Source organism: Peromyscus maniculatus, chromosome 20 (assembly GCF_049852395.1).
Source record: "Peromyscus maniculatus bairdii isolate BWxNUB_F1_BW_parent chromosome 20, HU_Pman_BW_mat_3.1, whole genome shotgun sequence".
In the NCBI taxonomy this organism is placed as follows: Eukaryota; Metazoa; Chordata; class Mammalia; order Rodentia; family Cricetidae; genus Peromyscus; species Peromyscus maniculatus.
Window position 1 is genome coordinate 50,022,937 of NC_134871.1, and position 22,789 is coordinate 50,045,725.

Here is a 22,789-nt window from a genome sequence, read left to right on the forward strand (position 1 = left end):
TTGCCCCTGTGGGTCGCAGCTGGGAGGCGGGCGTGGCTCAAAGGCCGCGCGTGGCTCTGAATACAGCCCGGCTCCAAGTTCACTTCCACTGCCGGGGCTCCCGTGTCCCAGCCGGGCTAGGTGGGCCAGAGTCGCACGGCGTCGGCGGGGCCGCCCCAAGGTCCCCGCAAGCTTTGCAGAGGCGGCGGGCCCTCTCCGCCCGACGGCCGCGCCCGCACCGGGGCCCGTGCCGATTGGCCGGCTGGCGATCGCTGGGCGGGCCGAGGCGGACCTCGCGACCAGGTGAGGCGCCCCGCCCCTCGACCGCTCCAGGTGCAGCGGTGGGGACGGGAGTGTCCTAAGCCCGGGGTCCCCGGACAGGGCTTGGGGGGGCGGGTGGTGGTGCGCCATGGCCGAGTCCCAGCTGAGCTGCCTGGACGAGGCGCACGTGAACGAGAGGGTGACCGAGGCGCAGGCCGCCTTCTACTACTGCGAGCGGCGGCGGGCCGCGCTGGAGGCGCTGCTGGGTGGAGGCGAGCAGGCCTACCGCGAATGGGTCAAGAAGGAGCGGCTGCGGGACTTCCTCTCCAGCCGGGAGCTCCAGGCCCTCCGTGCCACCTGGAGCCCCTACGAAGAGTCCGTCTCCAACGCCGGGGCCAAGACCAAGGCCAAGGCCAAGGCCCCGGCCGAGCGCAGCGAGTCCCTGGCCTATTGGCCAGACCTCTCGGACACCGAAGTGCCCCCGCTGGACCTGGGGTGGACCGACTCCAGCTTCTACCGCGGCGTGAGCCGCGTCACGCTCTTCACCCACCCACCCAAAGAAGAGAAGGCGCCGCACCTGAAGCAGGTGGTCAGACAGATGATTCAGCAGGCCCAGAAGGTAGGCCCTGGCCCTAATCCTTGCACCAGTGGGGACCCCCAACCCCAACCCCAACCCACACACCTGATCTCACTTCCCGGCCACTCTCACCATTCTTTGGGAAATGGTCCCCAGCTCACCCTCACCTCGTGGAGCTGTGCGGAGACCTTTTGAAAGATGGATGTGAACATTTGTGGCAAATCACAAAGCGCTGGACGGGCATTAGTCATTCTTAACTACTGTGTCCGTCCGGAGGCACCGGAGTTGTGTTCGTACACCTCTGTCACATCTTTCCCTCTTGGGCAGTGCGGAGGTTGTGAGGCCCTGTGCTAAACTGGTTCCTCAAAGGGCTTGATCATGACCTGTGTGCCCAGGGGTTTATTTACAAGGTGTATCCTTGGCCATTTCCCTATTTGATATACACAACCTCACGAAGTGGGTGGCTGGTGATGGCCTCCCTTACCCTCCACGCCAGGTGAACATTTCTTGGGAGCCCCTTTCCCCCAGGTGAACGTTTCTTGGGAGCCCCCTCCCCAAAACAACCATGTTCTCACATTCTCACCCTTTCCTGGGCTTGGTCCTAGAGCCTGAGCAGGATGGAATGAATGAGGAAAGCTATTTTGAGCTCTAGCTGTGCCTTGGCCGGGTGCTGGGTGCTCCCACCACGCTCACACTGGACTCAGCCGCTCAGGAAGAGGCTCCCATTTAGCCCATCTGCTCTGCCTGGGTGTTGAAAGATGTGTTTCCAAGGAACCTGGTTAGAATCCCAGTCGGACAGCTGGCTGTGGGGTAGGTGAAAGACGAGACTTTTCCTCTGTGCCCTTGGGTACTTGGGTAGTTTCCAGATAAAATGTGGGCTATTGCATTAAATCTGAACTTCAGTTAGTTCTTTAGTTTTCAGTTTATCCCAGATACTGCATGGGATACATTGATGGGACTCTTTGTTCACCTGAATTAGGATTTAATGGAACAGCCTGTATTTTTACTTGCCGAACACTGAAAGGTGGGGTACTTTTATCACATGTGTTTATTGTGTTTGGGGTATCCTGGCACATAGGGATGACAAAGGACATCTTTTGGGGGGTTGGTTCTCTCCTTCTACCCTGTGGGTTCTAGAAGTTGCATTCAGGTCATCAGGCTTGGTGGCAGGCCCTTCCACCCCCAGCTGTCCAGTCAGCCCTTCACTCACTGGGATTTTTTAAGCCACAACAACGGCCTTTGCTGTCCAGAGGCTTGGGTTCACTGTGGGTCCTCACCTTCATGAGTGTAATTAGAGCCTTCTTTTTTCCTGGTGGCCAAAGAGGATGAAAGATGCTAGAAGGGCAGTGAGGGGCTCTTCCTCCTGGGAGGTGTGGCCCAGGCTGTGAGCTAGGTGGGTTGCCAGAGGAGAGGTTAACTCTTTACTGACCGTACTTCCGCCCTCCCTCTAGAATAATTGTTCCTCGTCTGACGAAGCTTTCTTTGTGTACTGCACTCTGCTGAAGAAAAGGGCAAGGCTGGAGACAAAAAAAAAAGAGAGAAAAAGGAAGTGGGTAGCAGTGATGGGCAGCAGACCGTAGCTGGGGTCAAGGGTCAGGACACATGATGTCATATTTTGTAACATTCACAAATTCTTCATTTACTTAGTGCTTGGGACACGTCACCCACTGCGTTAATGACTTTCTAATTTGCTTAGAAAACTGACATTTGTGTGTGTGTGTGTGTGTGTGTGTGTGTGTGTGTGTGTGTGTGCCTGTGTTGTAGGTCAGAGGATAACTTGCAGGAGTCTGTATCTCTTCCCTCTCTGTGGGAGGTGAGTTGTAGGTTTGGAATGGCAGAGAGAAAAACCCTGGGCTGGGCAGTCTCTGGGTTAGAGATTACTGAGCAGGAAGTGAGAGGTTTCTTTTGCTCTAAAATGCAAAGAAGTTTGACAGTTGGGAGCGGAGAACTCTGAGGCTGAGTAGGCTTGTGTACGGCACCTTCTCTCACAGTAAGGAAACTGAGGCACAGAGCAAGGGTAGCACTTAGGCTGTCAGGTGTGGCAACAAATGCCTTTTCCTGCCTTGTTTTCCACGACCCCTGGGTGAGACAGATGTTTTCCTTATCTTTGGAGAAAAAGAAATCAAGATGCAGGAAGTGACGTCCCTTGCCCAGCTCAGTCAACAGCTGAGCCGGAATCCATGCACTCGGAACCACTGGGCCACCCTGACCTGCTGTCCTTTGTCGTGATGTGGTGGGAGTCTGCAAGGAGTCTGAATGGATCTAGTACACTCTCAAGCTGTGGTACCCATTGTGTACCCTGTTAGAAGAAGGCAGAGACAAGCCCCCACACACACTGCCACTTCCATGACAGGTCTGTCCAGTATTTTGGGGGGTGAGGGGTTAGCAGAATCTTTTGCCGGCGTGAACCTATACGTGCAGGTTGACTTGACACATATTTCCAGGATGTCTGCTGTGTGCCAGGCACTAGCCATAAAGATCCAAGCTGTGGACTTTGCCCTTCAAGCATTTGCTTCAATGCCAAGGCTGTGTTAGGAGGAAAAGGGAGTTTTGAGACTGTACCTAGGAAGGCTCCTGTGGGAGGTGGGTCACAGGTTTAGAGGGGGAGAGTGAGGAATAACTCTGATGGGAAGTTTCTCAGAAACTACTGAGCCGGAAGTGAGAGATTACTTTTGCTTCAGTGCAAAGAAGTTTGATTGGAGGGAGCTGAGTAGTCTGTGAGGCTTGGCAGTATACGGTGCCCTCTTTTACAGATAAGGAAACTGAGGCAGGGACCAGAAAAGAAGTTTGCCAAAAGGTCACTTGTGGAGTTATAGAAAGACTGAGATCTCTACCGTGTACTCAAGACACAGCACATCCTGACCACAGCCTGGCCCTGCCTCTTGCTCATCCAACTGGCAAGCTATTTCCTTGGCAATCAAATGAGATTCTCCTCCCTGTTCACCCTCAGGGAGGGAATTTCCCTTGTTTCCAGGGCGTGTCTGGCTGCCTTGAGGCTGAGTTAGACTACTGAGATCCCATGGCCTTGGAGGGAAGGCAATCCAGCTGGGTGCCAGGGATTTGGGGTTGTATTTCATTTAATCTTCAGAATAATCTTATAAGATGCTATTATTTTTGTTCCCAAGATACAAATAGGAATGAGGGAACTGCTGTGACTTGGTCATGTAAGGAACTCTTCCATTCCGTACCTGATCCTCAGAGAAGGAGACGAAGGAGCTAATTAGGGGACACTTTGAAACCACATCTTTGGCTTGGGGAGGAAGGCCCAAGTGTGGAAACCAGTGAGGACATGGGTCAGTATGGAGGTGGTCCCCGGTCATGGGAGTAAAACCTCTGAGGAGTTAGGTTTTACGTAGCCACTCTCGGAGCCTCTGCAAATGGCAGAAAAACCTTCCTAAGCTGTGCTGGCACCCAACACTGAAAGATCCAGCTGTGTTTGCTTGTGGGGTGGGGTGTTCTGGTGATGTTTTCCCACCTTGAGAGATCTGCTTATTTTAGTGTCATTAATGATTTTCTTTGTCTACTTGAACTCCAAGCCTTTTACAAACCCTGGCCTGTGCCATGCTAGCAAGGAAGAGCAGGGCAAACTGCTGGACTTGGGCAGCTCAGACCTGTGGAACTAACTGCCCGGGAGCATCTGACCGCAAGACCCCTCGGAAAGCCTGGAAGCCAGAGGAAGAGGAACAAGCGACCTCAGTCCCACCGGGCCTGCATCCCTTTAGTCATGAAGGTCTCGAGTGTGACAGGCATACATTAGGAGAAAAGAGATGGATGAGACACACCCCCACTCTCCAGTAGCCTAATAGCTTGCTAATCCATCCTTACAATTCCATGTGACAAGTGACCCAGAGAAGGTGTGGCAGGAGAGACACTAGTCCCGCCCTGAGCCAGGTTAGGGAAGGCTCTTCGAAGCTGTCTGAACACCTGACCTAGCAGGAAGGGTGAGAAGGTACCAAGCCTCTGCCTGTCCTTACGACCAGGGACATCCATTTGCCTCCCGACTCCTGCATTCCCGGGTCCCACATTCCACATGCACCAGCCACACAGCTCTTTGCTCTTCCCCATGAACTGCTCGATTTCCTTGGCACTAGAAGGCAGGCCGTTGTCCTCATGTCACAGAGGAGCCCCAAGGTCCCAAAGAATGAAGTAACACTTAGACCAAGGCCAAGGAGATTCGGAGAGGGCTCCAAGCACAAGGTGTGGTAGATAGGGCGGCTTTGGCCAGACATCTGGGCAAGTGGTGGGAGGCCAGGGTGAACAGCTGGGATGCAGTGCCCAAGGAATATAGCAAAGTCTTGGAGTCGACAATTCATGTCACCAAGAGACCTGGTTTTTTGTTTTGTTTTTTTAAAGATCTATTTATTTATTATGTATACAGTGTTCTGTCTGCACATATCCTTGCAGGCCAGAAGAGGGCACCAGATCTCATTACAGATGGTTGTGAGCCACCATGTGGTTGCTGGGAATTGAACTCAGGACCTTTGGAAGAACAAGCAGTGCTCTTAACCTCTGAGCCATCTCTCCAGCCTGAGACCTGGTTTTTTCAGGTGGCAGTCTTTACTCTAAGGCTCCCTGTCTTTTCCCACAAACATCAGTCGCCAGCCACATTGAGCCAATTGTACCGAGTGAAGAGCCTTCTCGGCAGGCACCAGGTCCTGTGCTAGCCCCTGTCATGCAGAGAAGGAGATGCTCTCACTCCCTTGGGGAGTTTACTGGTTTCAGGAGATAACTGTGGTTAAAGCCCTTGCCAGGCAATTATGATCCCCAGAACCCATGTGAATGCTGGGTGGCTGTGGTGGCCTACCTGTAATTTTAACCAGAGAAGGTAGAGAGAGGTGACCTCCAGAGACCGCTGGTTAGCAAGACTAGCATACTGACAAGCTCTGGGCTCATTTGAGAGTCCTCACCTCAATGAATAAGGTGAAAGAGTTATCAAGAGTGATTCCCAACATCAACCTCCACATGCATGTGCACCCGTACATGTGTGTCAATATACATGCTCATCCTACCATGTTCCCTGAAAGGGGAAAAAGGGCTTACATTAATGATTTTCAATCTTAATGGTTTATAAAATTGTAGAGTCAGGCAATATGCTCACTTATACGTTACCCATCTTGCTGACGAGCTGGTCCTATTTCTAACTCCCTTTGTCTCATCCTTTTTCCTTCCCACCTCAGTGGGGTGGGGCCGTTGATGAGATTCTGAGCTGTCTCCCTGCCTCCCCCCTCCCAACCCCCAAGACAACCAAGTCTCCCAATGTAGCCCAGGTTGGCCTGGAATTTACTACATAGTGCAAGCTGGCCTTGAATCTGCAGTGATCCTCCACATCAACCTCCTAAGTACCGGGACTGTAGGCATGTGCCACCATGCCCCAGCTTGAGCTGCTCTTTGAAGCTACGTTAAATACACAGAGCCAAAGACAACCTCTGAGCAGCCCAGGGATCTACAGGTCTTACATTTCGTCCGTCTTTCAACTCTTCTGCGTTTCCACAGGTGACTGTTCTACACACTTGGGCATTTCTGGGGTCCTTGTCCCATGAGGGCTGGTGGCTAGTGGCCCAACTGCAGCTCCAGTCCTGGCCCCACAGCCCTGCTGGTTCTTGCCCCGGCTTGTCTGGGCTTCTCCTGCAAGCTCTGGGCACTGGCGGCTGTGGAGTTCGGTTTTTCTGCTCAGTCATTGTTCCTGAGAACTGGGATCTCTGAGGAATGAAGATCCAACTTCCATGACAGTGACAGAAGCCAGGCTTTGGAGTTGAAGGATCTTAGCTTCTGTCTTGATCTACTCCTCCTCTTCCGAGCTGGGCTCCTTTGGACAAATCTCTTCCCACTTGAGTCTGCTGACCAATAAAATAGAGGGGACGACATCTACAGGTGCTCTAGAAACCGAGGTGTTGTCTGTGGAAGCTAAGGTACCAGAAACAGAAATGTTAATTGTCTTGGGAAGTAGCTGCTGCTTTCTCTGAGTAGGAGAGGGAATCTGCAGTTAGAGTTGGGAGACTCAGGGCTCCTGGCAGGTGTGTTTCCTGTCCCCCTTTTAGTTCATCTGTTGGCCACGATTTGGTGGAAGTGGGGGAAATTGGCAGTTTGCTTGGCTCCAACCTGATTGCCTGTGGCACCCAAACCCCTAGGCTGGGATCCCTTTGGACCCTGCTATGGGCAGGGAGGAATCAGACGGAAAAGCATGGAAACACCACCCCCTCCCCTTCTGAACTGGGAAGGGAAGGCGTGCTGGAGGATGAGGCCTGGTTACCTGCATGGGCTCAGCCAGAGTCTCTGGACTGTCTAGAAACATTGCGCACATCCTTTGAGGGCAGAGGCCTGGAAGAGTCACCAGCCAGGAGTGAGCTCGGCTTCTGAGCTGAATGCAGCTTTGAACTATTTCTCTCTTTGTTGGGCAGGGCAGGGGTGTGTGTGTCAGAAATCTTACACTATGGGTCCCTGAAATTCTGGCAGAGGTGTGTACACACCCCTCTCTAATCCCAGAATAGAACACAGGAAGTGAGGCCTTGGTAAACATGTTCACAACCTTCTCTGGGATTTGTGGTTGTAAAGCAGGGTCTGTTGGGCAGATAATCTCAGATGATCCAAACCTTTACCAGAGAAAGGCACCCAAAGCTGGAAGCCAGGACTGAAGAGGCCTCATTCTTGCTCTCTCTGGCTGTCTCTTTTTCTTGCTTGCTGGTGGTCCCTGGGTGAATTATTTGCCTTAGCTGGGCCCCTGCTTCTGCATCTGCAACATGGAGGTGATTTTTGCTGTGTTGTTTACAGTTACTAGATGGTGCTAAGAATCACAAGGACTGTGCCTGGAAAAGAGTGAGTAATACAGGCAGACAAAAGGATTTCTGTGAGGCAGGGTTAAAACTGTTGAGAAAGGAGAGGGCCTGTTTCCTTTAACATCCCGAGGCTCGTGGGAGGTCCGAGGCTCTAGGACTTAGAAAAGGCGGATTGGAATCCCACCCAGACTGGACTCAAGGCTGTGTTCTTGGGCAAGGGTACATTATTCTTGGGAATTGTACTTTGGGGCCATCTCTTCCCTCTGAAACTTCCAGAAACATTCAAAATGTATTTGTCATCAGTATGCTTTGCCAGTCCAACCCTGGAGGCTTGTAAACTGGCTTTGGAGACAGACAAGTCCGTGGCTGTTCGCTGCCCTGATCTGGGCTGAGTCAGGGAGAGAAGGCAGTGTTGGGGCAGGCAATACAGACACAAGGGGGTGTGAGTAGATCCCCTAGATTGCCCTCTTTGGGGCCATGGCCCCTGGACTCTGTTTTCCCTAAAGGCAAGGACCCTTTTAGGGATTCGTACATTAACTCCCTCCCCTCGATGTTCTCAGCCTCAGGATGCTGCCTCCCTTTGGCTGCCGGCCAGCCCTGAGCCCTGCCGTCTCATAGAATGTACAAAGCAGAGCCTGTTCTGGGGCCCGCCACCAAGCTGAGCTAGGAGGAAGCATGGCAGAGAACGGAGGTCTTGCAGGGCTGGCTGCCTGTCCTGGCTCCTGGCACTAACTGGCACTCCCTAGGTCCTCCCTCCCCTCCCCAGGTGCTCTGAGCAGCCAGCCTCAGCCGGAACTCCTGCTTTCCCTTTTCTTTGTCGTCGAAATTCATGGAGTTTGGCTCTTGCTAACGATCCCAGAATCTTAGCCCTGGAAGAGAGTTGATGGCTTTCTAATGATTAGTCTCTGGCCCAGCTTCCTGATGATCTGTACCCATCCTGGGTACAGTTTGCGGGCTGGTCATCATTGTGCTGGGCATGTGGGAGGCTCCGGGTACATGTTCTCTCTCTTCTCTCTCCTCTCCCCTCTCCCCTCTCCCCTCTCCCCTCTCCCCTCTCCCCTCTCCCCTCTCCCCTCTCCCCTCTCCCCTCTCCCCTCTCCCCTCTCCCCTCTCCCCTCTCCTCTCTCTCTCTCTCTCTCTCTCTCCCTTTCTTAAAGTAACAAGACAGGAGATGGTGGGTTGGAGGTAGCGACCAGGACTCTTCCTTTCTGTGGCTCCTGGTGGGCAGACTGTGAAAGACCTTAACTTCTCCCAAGGGGTTTTCAAACGGCCCAGAGAATCCCCCATTTGCACGGTCATTCAGCCTATCTTACCGAGAACATACTGTATGCCAGCTACTAGAAACTGGCAGGTGAATTAAATGTGAACCTTGCCTAGATCTAATGGGTGAGGCAAAAAGAAAATACATTTAAGTACAGTGAGGGTGGGATATGGTGTTGATAGCCATTATTGGGTCCTTACTTGGTTTTTGTAGTGCTGAAGATGCAGCTCAGGACTGCGTGCAGGCTGGAGGAGGGCCTTACTCACCGAACCACACCTCCAGTCCCAACATCCCTTTCAGTCTGTGTACTGCCACAGCAATTTACCATTTTACAGATGGGGGAACTGAGGGTCAGAGAGGATGAAGTCACACTGCTGGTCAGTGGTGGAGCTGGATGGAGCTGAGGTGAGCCTGAGACATGCTGAGCTCCCAACGAGCCTAGAGCAGGGTAGACACACATCCCAGTGGGCGGGATGTGTGGAAGGCTGAAGGCCTGAGCACGGTGAGTTCACGGTGTCGTCGTCGTGTCCCCCCCCCCCCCCCCCCCCCCCCGCCCAAATAAATGTATAGATGTATAGCCTGACTGCCTTCACCCACCAGCCCCTCCCTGAACCTAACTGCCTTACTCTAGTCAGACACCTTCACACACACACACACACACACACACACACCCCTCTGGGGAAGCCCTCCCAAGGCCATATCACCTGACAATGGCCTCAACTACTCCTGCTGCTTCTCAGAACCTTCCAGGCAAGCTGCCAACCTGTTGTCCCACTCAGGCAGGTCCATCAGGAAACACCTAGTCAAGCACTTCTTGAGACCACCTGCCTCGCTCTGCAGTGCCTTGCATGGGACCTGGGTGCAAAGACATAACCCAAACCAGTAGCTGATCCCAAAACTCATTTGTGTATCTTCATTGGACTTTTTTTTTTTAAGTAGCTGATTTATCTTCCTAATTATGTTTGGCTTTAAGCTAATGTTAAAATGAGCTTGCATTAGATAATTTTCACTAATTAACACCAACTTAGTTCAGGGGAAGTCATCCCAGAAGCATGCCTTGGGGCAGAGAAAAACTGGCCTGGGATCTTAAAAAGAATTGCTGGGGCCGGGCAATGGTGGCACATACCTTTAATCCCACTTGGGAAACAGAGACAGGCAGATCTCTGTGAGTTCGAGGCCAGCCTGGTCTACAAAGTGAGTTCCAGGACAACTGGGGCTACACAGAGAAACCCTATCTCAAAAAACAAAAACAAACAAACAAAAAAGAAACAAGAAACAAAAAAGAATTGCTGTGCCAGGTGGTGGTGGCTCACGCTTTTAATCCCAGCACTTGGAAGGCAGAAGCAGGAGGATCTCTGTGAGTTTGAGGCCAGCCTTGTCTACAGAGGGAGTTCCAGGACAGGCAGGGGTCACAGAGAAACCCTGACTCAAAAAAAGAAAAGAAAGAAAATTGCTGTGTTTGCTCCCCAGCCGGTCATGGAAGCGTCTGGGTGGTTGAATGTGTCGATCCTGCTCATATGAGTATATATGTCCTCTTTCTCTGCAGCGTCAGCTTGGGCAGGTCTCCCTTGTTTGTCCCCTTCATTCAGCCTGTGTCAATACAGCTGTCACAGGATCAGATCAGTGGGAAGGGAGCTCCAGCATGCAGCAGTGAGCCCTGCTCCGTAGGGCTCTGAACTGAAGCTGAGGTGTCTGGAGAGGAAGTGGCCTGCCTGGGCACAGTTGGCTTCCAGTGGCTGCCAAAGCAACCAGGGAGCCTCGTGTTTAATGATATCTAATTAGCGAGCCCAAAACAATGTAACATGGCTCCAGACAGCTGGAAAGCCGAGGCTGACAAAGCTCAGACATCCCGCTGGTTGGGTGGGGGCAGCCTGGCAGCCACAAAGGAAACAGAACCTTGTTGAAACTCTGGCTTTGGTTCTGCCTTCATGGTGGGCAGAATTCAGGCCCAAACCTCATCATCAGCTCCAGAGGGAATCCCCAGTGTGTGGAGGTATCCTGCTTAGAACATTCGCTGTGTGCACATGGAGAGACAACAGCGTGGGCCTAAAGGGTAGGCCTCAGCAAACATGCATCCTAGGGAGGGTGCACGCTGCACTAGGGACAGAGAATGATCATGAAACGGCCTCTGTAAGGGTGAAACAAGACCGAATGGAGCTAGGGCAGTCGCCTCACCACGTGGACAGGGTACGGATAACTTGAGTTGAGGTGTAAGGACCCTAGCCTGCTCAAGTGTTTGGAAGGCAAATTATCTCTGTGTTGGGGGCGGGGAGTAGAACAAAGTTTAGGTTCAGGGACTGTGGAGCACCTTCAGCCAGTTTGAGGGGCTGTGGCTTGCCTCCGTAGGCAGCTGGGAGCCATGGGGTATTTGGGTAGAGACAGGGCATACTTAGGGTTGTGTTATCCATCTGCAGGAAGGGAGAATGATGGGGACAGGGTAAGCTGGTAACCAGTTAGTGCTGAGAACTACGTGTGCCAGATCCCATCAAAGAGTAAGTGTAGGAGCAGGCCCTCTGTGGCAGAGCATACATAGTTCTGTCCAGGTATCATTGCATTTCTTTCCTAAGGGCCATGAAATAACCACATTTTCCAGACAGACATCAGAGAAATTAAGCAATGTGTCTGTGTCTCACAGCCAATACAGAACTTGCAATTCCAAAGTCTGTTTTCCCTACCATGATTTAGACTGTGGAGATTAAGGCCAGGGAGCAAAAGAGCTTGTGGTTCAGACCAGGGAGGGTTCTTGTGTGAGGTCCTGCAACTTCAGTCCCTCCCTCCTGGGGCGCTCTTGGTCTGCTCTACCACGTTTATTCCAGACTACCCTAGATTACAAAACAGGAAGTTTAAAGTGTCAAAACTGCTCACCATTCAGATGGGGCCTGTTGCAGTGTTGATGACAAAGAAAGTCCTTGCTATGTTCCCAGAGTGCTTTCCACCTCCAGGAGAATCATTTCTTAAACTGTGCAGTGAGCTCGGCAGGCTCTGGGCATGCAGACACGTGTGTGCATGTGCCACACACATGCCAGAAGAGCCCTGTGAAGATGTTCCCTTCCCCATTTAACAGTGAGTGAGTGGTCCAAAGCCACACAAGCAGAAAGGCTTTTTGCCTTCAGGTTATATATTCTTTTTCAAACACTAGCCTTCCTCACTCAAGGTGATCAGCCCACTCTGCACTCAGACCATCTCGGGGAGGATAGGGGTGCTGATCCAGGACGCAGGTATCAGAGTCTGGGCCATGGAATCCACATTCTGGACGGCGCCCTCCGCTCCCTCTTTCCTGTCCCTGCTGTGGCTTCCAGTGATTCTTTATCCACTAAAAGCTGATACCTGTGAGTGCTGCCCTGCAAACCTTGACCTCTCCCGGGACAGCACAGAATGGGAATCCACAGTCAAAGGTGTCTGAGTCCTGTCTATTTGATCAGACCCAGCCAGCATGGCCCTCAGCAGAGGGAAGGGCTGCTCTGTGAACCCAGGCAAAGCAACCTTCCACCTCATGTAGAAGAACCAGATTGGTAGCTATTCTGGGAGGCAGCAGCTGGACCTGTTTGCCCAGCTTCTGCTTCCCTTAACCAGAAGGCTAAAGGTGTGGGGAGTTAGCCTGATAGCAAGTGAATTTAATGAGGCCTCATAACTGCACAGGTGATCTTGGAATTTCACAGTCATGACCTTAGCCAAACCTCACAACAGCCCCGCAAGGTAGTCATGTGGGCTGAAAGCTGGGCCCCAGGCTTCAATAGGGAGTTAGCAGCAAATCAACCCCCCCCCCCAGCTCTTTTCCCTTCCAACACCAAGAGAAGTGGCTTTCACCAGCATACATCTGAGGTCAGAAGGCTGGCCCCATGGCCTTTGGTTTTACTTCCACAGAGGAGTGGTGAAGAGTTTGATCTTCCAGGTCTCTGCAGCCGTACCTGCCCACAGAGCCTTTCGTCGCCTGCCATGTGAGCTGGGGAGGCTTGTGGGGAGAATTGCGTTGTCTGTCTCGACCCACAGTCTTCACTGGCACCCCGGTTTTATGTGCCCTCAGGTGGCCTAGGGTTCTGTGGCTTGTTATGTCCATATTGCCTGGGAAGACTGGAACAACTCCCGATGCAGAGATGCCCAGGCCTGGAGCTGGGACCCTGAACTCTAGTCCCAGCCGTTCTAGACCCCACTGGATGGCTTGAGCGTTGGAACTGGGCTAATCGCTATCTAAGTCTCTCGCTGACTCTGAGAGATTCTTGAGTTTGAAATATTTCTGGATGTAGGGGCCACGTACAATGGCAGCCCGCATGTGGACCCGGTCAAGCGGCTTTGTGGGGGCTGACATGCAGATGCCCTCTGCTCCCTGACCTTGCACTCTGTCAGAAGGAGGAGGCTGCCTTTTTGTAGTTTCACAAAGGCCCTTACTGTGTGTGCTGGGGAAGGCCCTGCATTCTGGCCTGGTTTCCTTGGTGTAGATCTACGCCTTGGTTAAGTATTGTTCTCAGTCAGGGCTGGCTGCTCCTTCAGGATCTTCAGTAAGTAGAGTGAGAGAGCCACAAACTTGGGATCTGTCGCTTAGGCAACAGCACCATTCTCTATGCCCTTGAGGAAGAACTTCAACTCTGCCTTCTAGCAAAAAACACCTCACAAACATCTACTCCATATGCTCCTCTTTAGCCCAGTGCCTTGCCATTAATGAAATAAAGGAAACCGCAGAGCCATAGCCATAGACAGCAAACACAACAGACGTACATACCTCCATTTAATATGGAGAATGGCCTGTCCTGAGTGCTTTGCCAAGGGTGGAGATTCTGAAAGGAACCTGCCCGTGTCTGCCGTCAGAAGCCCACAGCCTGGGAGAGGAGGAGACGACGACAGGCAGACATTACACTGGAGTACCCACAGCCTCTCTTGTTTGCTTAAAATACAGACAGGCAGAAAGCAGAGTGTGGTTAACATTCCGAAGAGAAGGGACTCTGGAAATTCTTGGGGTTTTAAAAGCTGCGTAGATGCTTCATCAGATTATGGCAGGTTCAGAAACAGAAGGATCTGAGCCGCACACTATTACATACTCAAGGAGACATTTACTTGTTCATATCTAGCAATACTTGGTTTTCATCCCTGGGGGTGATGCAGCTAGTACCCAGTGGGTAGAGATCCAGATGCTGGTTAAATCCCCTACGGTGACAGGATAAAGTGCTCCAGCTCCAGAGGTCACTAGTGCTTCAACAGAGAAGTCCAGGGTTAAGGTTATTGTAGGTCATTCTGAGTGACCCAAAACAAGAGGCCGAGGTGAGGCTTGTCCCACTGCTGGGCCCCGCCTATGCCGGGTCTCTAAGAGTTTGGAGTCCACTCTTTGAGGGTCATGGGACCAACTGGTTTATCAGCCTTCTTTTAGGCTGTGGAGAAGAAATCAGAGGGCAGAAGCGACAGGAGGGACCAACCAGAAAGCTATTCCAGAAGCTAATCAAGAGACAGGGCATCCTGTGCTAGGGTGACAGTATTCATGAGAACAGCAAGAGGGGAATGACCCAGAGAGGGTTCATGGGGCACAGTGAGATATGAGGACTGTTAGGGTTTCTTCAGTGAGGAGGAAAAGCCAACAGACTCTGGCTTTGTCTGTGACCGGAAAGATGTTGAATGTGGAAGTGTCTGTAGGGCAGCTAGGGGATGTGTCCCAGCAGCCAGCAGCTCTGTGGGTGTGGACATCTGCCAGAGCCTGCTGTAGTCCGGGTCATCCAAACATATGGGGGCTGCAGGGCAAGGCAGAGCCCTCCTGTCTCTGTTCTCTAATGGCAATGAAGGAAAGAAGCTGGGAGGCTAGAAGAGTCATTAAAGTTGAATGGCAGATAGAAGGGCATTCTAGGGCTTCCGAACACCCTCCCTCCCACTCCCCCGCCCCTGCTGCCTGGGCAGGCTATCAAAGGAGGAGATGATGAGCTAAGGAAACACCCCAGGAGGAGTCCTACAGCATCAGAGCCTCTTTGCCAGTGTGCCTGCGACAGCGTCTAAACAACTGCCAGCTCGAATTAACCTCTCTCTCAGCGTTGCGCCTCAGTAGGTAACCAGGTGAAGGATGCTGGATGCAGAGCCAGCCAAAGGGGGCAGAGCTTTTCTCTCCTGACCAAATCTGTTTCCCTGGATTCGGAGCCCGTAAAGTCTTATTTATTTATTTGTGAGCCTCAAGCCTCTATCTTCAGCAGGAGCCTTGACGTTAGACTTGGCGTGGGAGTCATGGGCACATTCAGTGCTGCAGCACAAGGGTATGGGGCTGGTTTTCCTGGGCCTGATGCTGAGGATGAATTTCAAGCAGGGCCTCGGAGACCAAAGCGCCGGGAACTTATCACCTCCCCACAACTAGATTGCAAGAGCCAGGGTGTGATTGATTTTTTTTTCCCTACTACAGATATTTCATTGTTTAATTGGTAGTGACACAGATGGCTGATTCTCACCAGGGTGTCTAAGCCCCAGCCTCCTGCAAGCTAGTCCTGGAAACTTTCTGCCTCTCTCATTCTTAGGTGGGGACCAGGGCAAGTCGGCTTTCCTGCTTGCTTTTCCAGTTACAGAAAAAGTCAAAGTGAGGATCCAAGAAGTCAGCTGGAAAGTGGCCAGGCAGTCCTAGGTGACGTGCGGTGACTCTGAGCTGGACACTGGGGAGAGTTTAGAAACTAGAGAGGGCAGTGGACTGTGGCCTCAGGCAGTGCTGGGATGGGAAGGTGGTTAGTTATGGCATGGATGTGGAGGTCAAACGTTCTCTCTGTCAGCCTTTAGACGGGTTCTGGGGATCAAACTCAGGTCATCGAGCTTGTTTGGTGTGAACACCCTGGAATGAAGAGTGTTCTCTGTAGGACCATGCTACCACGTACCTCCTCCCCAAAGGCCACTGTGCCCTCCTATACCTACAGTGGGCTGTGCCAGCCCCACTGGAGGACTTGCGCATGGGTTTTGTTTGACTGGTTGGCCTCGAGAACAAAAGAGCTGATGTAGTCCACAGTTCACAGTTCCCAGCTGTCATCAGTCCACCAAAGGACCTCCCTCATTTTCTCTTTCTCATCGTTCCCATTCCTTTCTCCTGTGCTCAGTGTCAGTTCTCAGACATGTCTGTATCCTAGAAAAATATACAGTCTCATAAGACTATCTTATATAAATAGTGTTAGGCTATAGAGTTCACTACAACATATATATATATACACACACATATATATAGAGGGAGAGAGAGAGAGAGAGAGAGAGAGAGAGAGAGAGAGAGCCGAAAGAGAGAGAGAGAGAGAGAGAGAGAGAGAGAGAGAGAGAGAGAGAGAGAGAGAGAGAGAGCGCCTCTTGTAGGCTAGGCTGGCCTGGAACATGCTTTGTAGCTAAGGATGCCCTTGAACTCCTGATCCTCCTTGTGCACATCCTAATGCTGGGGTTACAAAATCGAGCACCACTCATCTGAAAGAACGGCTCAGCAGGTAAGAGCACTTGCTGCTCTTGCAAAGGACCTGGGTCTTGTTCCCAGCACCCACATCAAGCAATTCACAACCACCTGAGGAGATCCTGTGCCCTCTCTGGCCTCCTCAGTACTGGTATGTCTGTGATACACATTTAGATCTACATATATACAAATAAAATAAGCCTTAGAAAATATCTAAGAGCTGAGCGTGGAACTCATTCATTGCTTCCATCAGCATGGCAGCAGCTGTGGCACATCCTCTCCTATGCCCATTTCTTTACCTTGTCTTCCAGAGAAAGATACTGAAATTATTGGCAATTCTTTGTTTTCCCAAGGGAAGCTGCAGTGAGTTCTCTTTCCCTCTTATAGACCTGTGCCGAGATTAAGCAGTTCCCCGGGTGCTTGGCCAGGTGGGCTTCTGCTCTCTCATACACACCTGAACCACACTTACTCTAGTAAGTTCCACTACCGCGCCTAGCTCATATTTTACCATTCCTTACATCTCCACTGCATCTGTAATTAATTCTCCTTGCCAGTCTGCATTGTGTTTGTAGCTCCTCTTTCTGTCGGTCTCTCTAGAAACTTGTATGATTTCAGTCCTTTCCAAGAATGGGTTTTTGATTTGATGTTTCTGAGATACCATGCAGCAGTGAAATGTGCTCTTGGGTCAGGTGTATCTGTGTCTTGTTTTGCTGTGTACCAGCTGAGTGACCTTGGACACATTACTTGGCCCCTGTGTATTCACTTCCTCAATTGTGAAATGGGAATAACCGTCCTTCCCAGTAGAGCGATTGTGAAGAATCAGATTAGAAGGGTTACCCAAAGTGCATGAGTACTTGGGGACTAGTTAGTGCATATTCATTCCCATTCTCAGCCTGCACTAGTCAGAATCAACTGTGTGTGTGTGTGTGTGTGTGTGTGTGTGTGTGTGTGTGTGTGTGTGTGTGTAAGCAGCGATGGGACAGAAAGGAAGAAAAAAGTTGATTTTCTTGGCTTTTGGTGGTGGTATTGTTGGATGATGATGTTGATGACAATGTTGGTGCCAGGTTATGTCATGAACTTTCTGTACATACAAAGATGGCCATGAACTCCTGCTTTTCTTGCCTCCACCTTGCAAATGCTAGGATTACAGGTATGTACCACCACACCTGGCTAGAGAGATTACTTTTTAGATGAAAGTCTAAAACCTCAGGATAAACCAGCAGGCTAGAGACCTAAGGCTAGAGAGGTGTAGTCCAAGTTCAAAGGCATGTGGCTTGCAGAATTTCTTCTTGTTCAGGAGAAGTCAGTCTTTGTCTATGAAGGCCTTCAACTGATTGGAGAAGGCCCACACACAAATAGAGGGGAGTCTGCTTTATTTGAAGCCTAAAATATACCTTCACAGAAGCATCCAGAATGGTATTTCACTAAATATCTGGACTCTGGCCCAGCCAAGTTAACGTGAAGTTAAGAACCACAGTGCTTCAAAGTGTCTTTGCAGGAACTGTGCCTTTTGTCAGAAATGTTCACTTTGTAGGTCTCTCAAAGCAAGGAAGGCACATTCCCCTGTCTCAGCCCAGTGCTCCTGGCCAGGGCATAGCCACACAGAGCAACCCAGCCAAGACCCAGTTTTCTAACTTGAGTTGCTTCCATTTTCCTGCACAAACCACCCCCTGTCCCGTCTTGAAGGGTTTCCTTGTGGGCCCCAAAGACTGTAGACCCACCACTTTCTACTTATGTGACCTTAGGCAAGACACTTGACCTCAGTGAGCCTGCTTCCTCGTCTGCAGAGTGGAGATGCCCTGCACTTTACACATTTGCTGTGAGGATTGGAGATAAGGCATGTCAGGTGCCGTACACACGCAGTACTCAGTTCTCACCCTGATCCTTTCTTTTCCCTAGTCCTTTCTCACGGCACCTAAGGACACCCTGTTCATTGTAAGGCTTGCTTTATTCTTCCCTTGCCTGGCTAAAAGCAGTACTACCTATCTCTCACTGCACGTCACATGTCACTTGTGTAACTCTTAAGACATTTATCTCTTTCACCTTATGCCTTAGTTATTTTGTGTAAGCGGCTTATCATCCTTGTGGCAATTGTAACTTATCTGTCTTTAGATCCTCACTGTGCCCATGGGGGCCCAGTAATCATCATGTAGATGTTAATGGTTGGCAAATGGAAGAGCTAGAAGGCTGGGTGGTGGTGGCTCACAACTTTAATCCAGCATATGCCTTTATTCCCAGCACTTAGGAGGCTGAGGAGGCAGAAGCAGATGGATCTCTGTGAGTTTGAGACCAGCCTGGTCTATAGAGTGAGTTCCAGGATAGCCAAGGTTACACAAAGAAACCCTGTCTCCCTCACAACCCCCCCAAAAAAAAGAAAGAAAAAAAAAAAAAAAGAAAAAGAAAAAAGGAAGAAAGAGAGCCGGGCGTTGGTGGCGCACGCCTTTAATCCCAGCACTCGGGAGGCAGAGCCAGGCGGATCTCTGTGAGTTCGAGGCCAGCCTGGGCTACCAAGTGAGCTCCAGGAAAGGCGCAAAGCTACACAGAGAAACCCTGTCTCGAAAAACCAAAAAAAAAAAAAAAAAAGGAAGAAAGAGCTAGAGAGAGCAGTCAGTGATACTGTAGGAAGTAAGGGAATAGGGAGAATAGGGAGAACTCAGAGGCTGGAATTATGGTAAAGTGTGGTGTGACGATGGTGGTAGTGATGGTGTTGTAAGTGATAGAAGTTTATTGAACTTACCACTCACTGCCCAGCATTGCTTTAAGTGTTAATGTGTGCCATTGAGTCCTCAACACCATGAGACAGGCACCATTATTAGCTCCATTTTCCTGCCAGGAAGTCCAGGGTGCTGGAGTTGGCCTGGATGAAGAGTCTGTATTTTCAACTACTGTTGATTGAGGACTCACTATACTGGGTGTGTACGGCACCTGACATGCCTTATCTCCAATCCTCACAGCAAATGTATAAAGTGCAGGGCATCTCCACTCTGCAGATGAGGAAGCAGGCTCACTGAGGTCAAGTGTCTTGCCTAAGGTCACATAAGTAGAAAGTGGTGGGTCTACAGTCTTTGGGGCCCACAAGGAAACCCTTCAAGATGGCACAGGGGATGGTTTGTGCAGGAAAATGGAAGTGACTGAAGTTAGAAAACTGGGTCTTCACAGCTGAGCACTAGGCGGAGTCAGGGGATAGGGAGGAAGGACAGTAAGATCAAGGGGCCAAGGACACCAGGAGGACATGACCCACAGAATCAACTAAGTAGGGCTCATAGGGGCTCACAGAGACGACAAACACAGAGACTGACAAACAGAATCGACAAACACAGACCCTGTATGCATCTGAGCTAGGTCCTCTGCATAAACCTTATGGTTGTATAGCTTGGTGTTCTTGTGAAACTCCCAACAATGGGAGAAGGGGTGTCTCTAACTCTATTACCTGCACTTGGGACCCTTTTCCTTGTATTAAGTTGCCTTGTCCAGCCTTAATATGAGGGGCCTGTGCCCAATCTTGTATCTTGTTAGGCCATGTTGTTTGATGGATATCCCTATAGGCTCTTTTTTTTTTTTTTTTTTTTAAGGAAATGGGAGAGGGGGGAGGGACTAGGAGAAGGGAAAACTATGGTCTTGATGTAATATATGAGAGAAGAATAAATGTTTAAAAAAAGGAAAAACTGGGGGACTGGAGAGATGGCTCAGCAGTTAAGAGCACTGGCTTTTCTTCTAGAAGTCCTGAGTTCAATCTCCAGCAACCACATGGTGGCTCACAGCCATCTATAGTGGGATCTGATGTCCTCTTCTGGTATAAAGTTGTACAAGCAGATAGAGCACTCATACATAAAATAAATAAATAAATCTTTAAAAAAAAAAGCAAAACTAGGTCTTCCGACTGTTCTTAATTTAATGATGCGGGGAGGGGAAGCTAAGCTTCAGAGGTCAGGGGTACCTGGCCAACTCCAGCTCTATCAGCATCAGCACTGGGACTCTGCATAGTTGCAGGGAAATAGAGTACTCAGACCTGCCGAGAAAGTGATGGCCATGCAGATCGTGGCTGATGGAAGTGAACCCCTCCCTCCCACCTTAACATCTCCTCACATCTGCTATTTCCACGGGGCAGCAGGGGCAGCTCTCTCCAGGCTCCCAGCCCTCTTCCAAAATGGCGTCTGAAGAGTTCTGGAAATTTCCAGAGTACGCTGGGATTTATCCAGGATGAAGTACCAGCAGCAGAGCCTGTACCCTTGGGCCCCTCACCTGAATTCAGTGTGCTCTAAAGTGTGGGTACCTGGAGAATCCAGGAGTGGTGGCAGGTAGGGTTTTTGACTCTTGGCCATCAGTTGCCCCAAGGCAAGGTGGTACACTCTGGGCAGATGTGTCTCAAAACATGTACCGGTCACAACATGTCTCAGCAGCGCCTTCTCTGTCCAGGTCATTGCTGTTGTCATGGATGTTTTCACTGATGGGGATATATTCCAAGACATTGTAGATGCCGCCTCTAAGCGCCGGGTCCCTGTGTACATCATCCTGGATGAAGCAGGAGTGAAGTACTTTCTGGAAATGTGTCAGAACCTGGAGCTTGCCGACTTCCGCATTCGGGTGAGTTGCACCCACTGGGACAAATTGTGGGCCAAAATGAGATGAGAACCTCCTTCTGTCCTTCCCTCTGGCTCCTCCCCCTTTCTCCTCCCAAGTTCAGGGGCTCAGATCGAAGTTCAAGACCCCAATATTTTTCCTTCTATAAAGTCATGACTCAGGAACTTGTAACTGCTTACTTATATGTCCTTAATGCTTTCTGCCGTCCTAGAGCTGCCAAGGCTGAAGGAGGCAGCTCGCTCAGCCCTGGGGTGGTCCGTCTGTAGAACCACTGGCTTCACTGTCGGGTTCAGCACAGGGCTGTAGTTCTCTGGTTGGGAACTTTGAGCAAGAACTCTCCTGAGCTTGTTGAAAGTAAAACATACAAGACCGAAGGAAGCAGAGAATTTTGGAAAGACTTGGGCAAGACCTTGGTGCCAAGCCTCAAGACCTCCCCATACAGGGCAACTGTGTCTTTCTCTTCTCTACAGAACATCCGTGTCCGCTCTGTGACAGGGGTTGGCTTCTACACACCCATGGGGAAGATCAAGGGGACTCTCTCATCAAGGTTCCTAATGGTGGATGGGGACAAAGTAGCAACTGGATCTTACAGGTATGTTGGAACAGGACAGGGAGGACCCGGGAGACCTGTATTCATGGTAATTGTTCAGGGGTGTGCTAGCCTGGAGCTTCCACAGTCATGATTGTTGTTGCTTTGTTTTTGGGTTTTTTTTTATTTTTTTGTTTTTTTCTTTTTCTTTTTTATGTATTTTTTTAGGTATGAACTCTCTGTCTACATGTATGCCTGCATGACAGAAGAGGGCATCAGATCCTATTATAGATAGTTGAGCCACCATGTGGTTACTGGAAATTGAACTCAGGACCTCTGGAAGAGCAGCCAGTGCTCTTAACCACTGAGCCATCTCTCCAGCCCCAAAAGTCATGGTTTTAAGAGACATTGTCTGTCCTGGTCAGAAACAGTCTCCTGCCCAGTTCCTTTCTTCAGACTTTCTGTTGACAGATTGATTATTCCAAAGAGAAGACCAACTCTTCCTAGACATTAAGCATTGCCTACTTGTCATGGTCTTCAGCAGCCGGTTGTATTTTGAGGCAGGTTTTTTGGGTGGGATAAGCAGGAAATAAAAGGGACAAGAGTTGGGGAAGCAATGTGAGATGTTGTCTAATTTCTATTCCTGTGACAAAACACCACGGCCAAGGCAATTTATAAAAGAAAGCATTTCATTTGGGGCTCATGGTTCCAGAAGGTAGGGGGCATGGCAGTAGGCAGGTAAGCATGGTGCTGGAGCAGTAGCTGAGAGCTCACATCTTATCCATAAGCCCAAGGCAAAGAGAGCTACCTGGGAATGACAAACCTCAAAGCCCCCCCCCCAGTGACACACCCCCTGAAACAAGATCACACTGCTAATCCTTCCAAATAGTTCTACCAACTGGGGACCAAGCATTCAAATACGTGAGCCTGTGGGGGCCATTCTCATTCAGACTACCACAGATGTGCCACAGGGAGATGACTCCAGAATCTGAATTGAAAGCGAAATCCCAGGTCTGTGAGAACCTGGATGTGAGCCACCTCTCTCCCCTGAGAAAGTGAAAATCGAAGTGAGACCTGAGCACATGTAACAGTGAGCAAATGATCTGAGTCCTCTTCAGTTGAAGTACGGGTCTGTGAAGACCCTGTGCACTCTGGGAAGGATCAGTAGGGGTGGGACAGTGCTCGCAATGGCACAGCTTAGTCCCTGCGTATTGCACGCGTTTGTACCAGGGAGTGAGCTGGTTACTTCATCTGAGCCTCCAAGCCTTGAGTTAAGACCTGCCATCTCGCCGGGCAGTGGTGGCGCACGCCTTTAATCCCAGCACTCGGGAGGCAGAGCCAGGCGGATCTCTGTGAGTTCGAGGCCAGCCTGGTCTACCAAGTGAGTTCCAGGAAAGGCGCAAAGCTACACAAAGAAACCCTGTCTCGAAAAAAAAAAACAAAACAAGACCTG

General features: G+C 50.6%; 1 protein-coding gene across 1 annotated transcript in view; it reads left to right on the plus strand.

The window, feature by feature from the left end:
- The first annotated feature begins 292 nt into the window (after window positions 1–292).
- The window catches only part of Fam83f (family with sequence similarity 83 member F), a 34,047-nt gene continuing 11,550 nt past the window's right edge, over window positions 293–22,789 (plus strand). Inside the window, exons 1-3 of the mRNA XM_006979179.4 lie at window positions 293–859; window positions 20,643–20,810; window positions 21,278–21,399. Coding sequence (XP_006979241.2) covers window positions 389–859; window positions 20,643–20,810; window positions 21,278–21,399 — 761 coding nt within the window. The 5' untranslated portion in view covers window positions 293–388. The remainder of the gene's footprint in view (window positions 860–20,642; window positions 20,811–21,277; window positions 21,400–22,789) is intronic.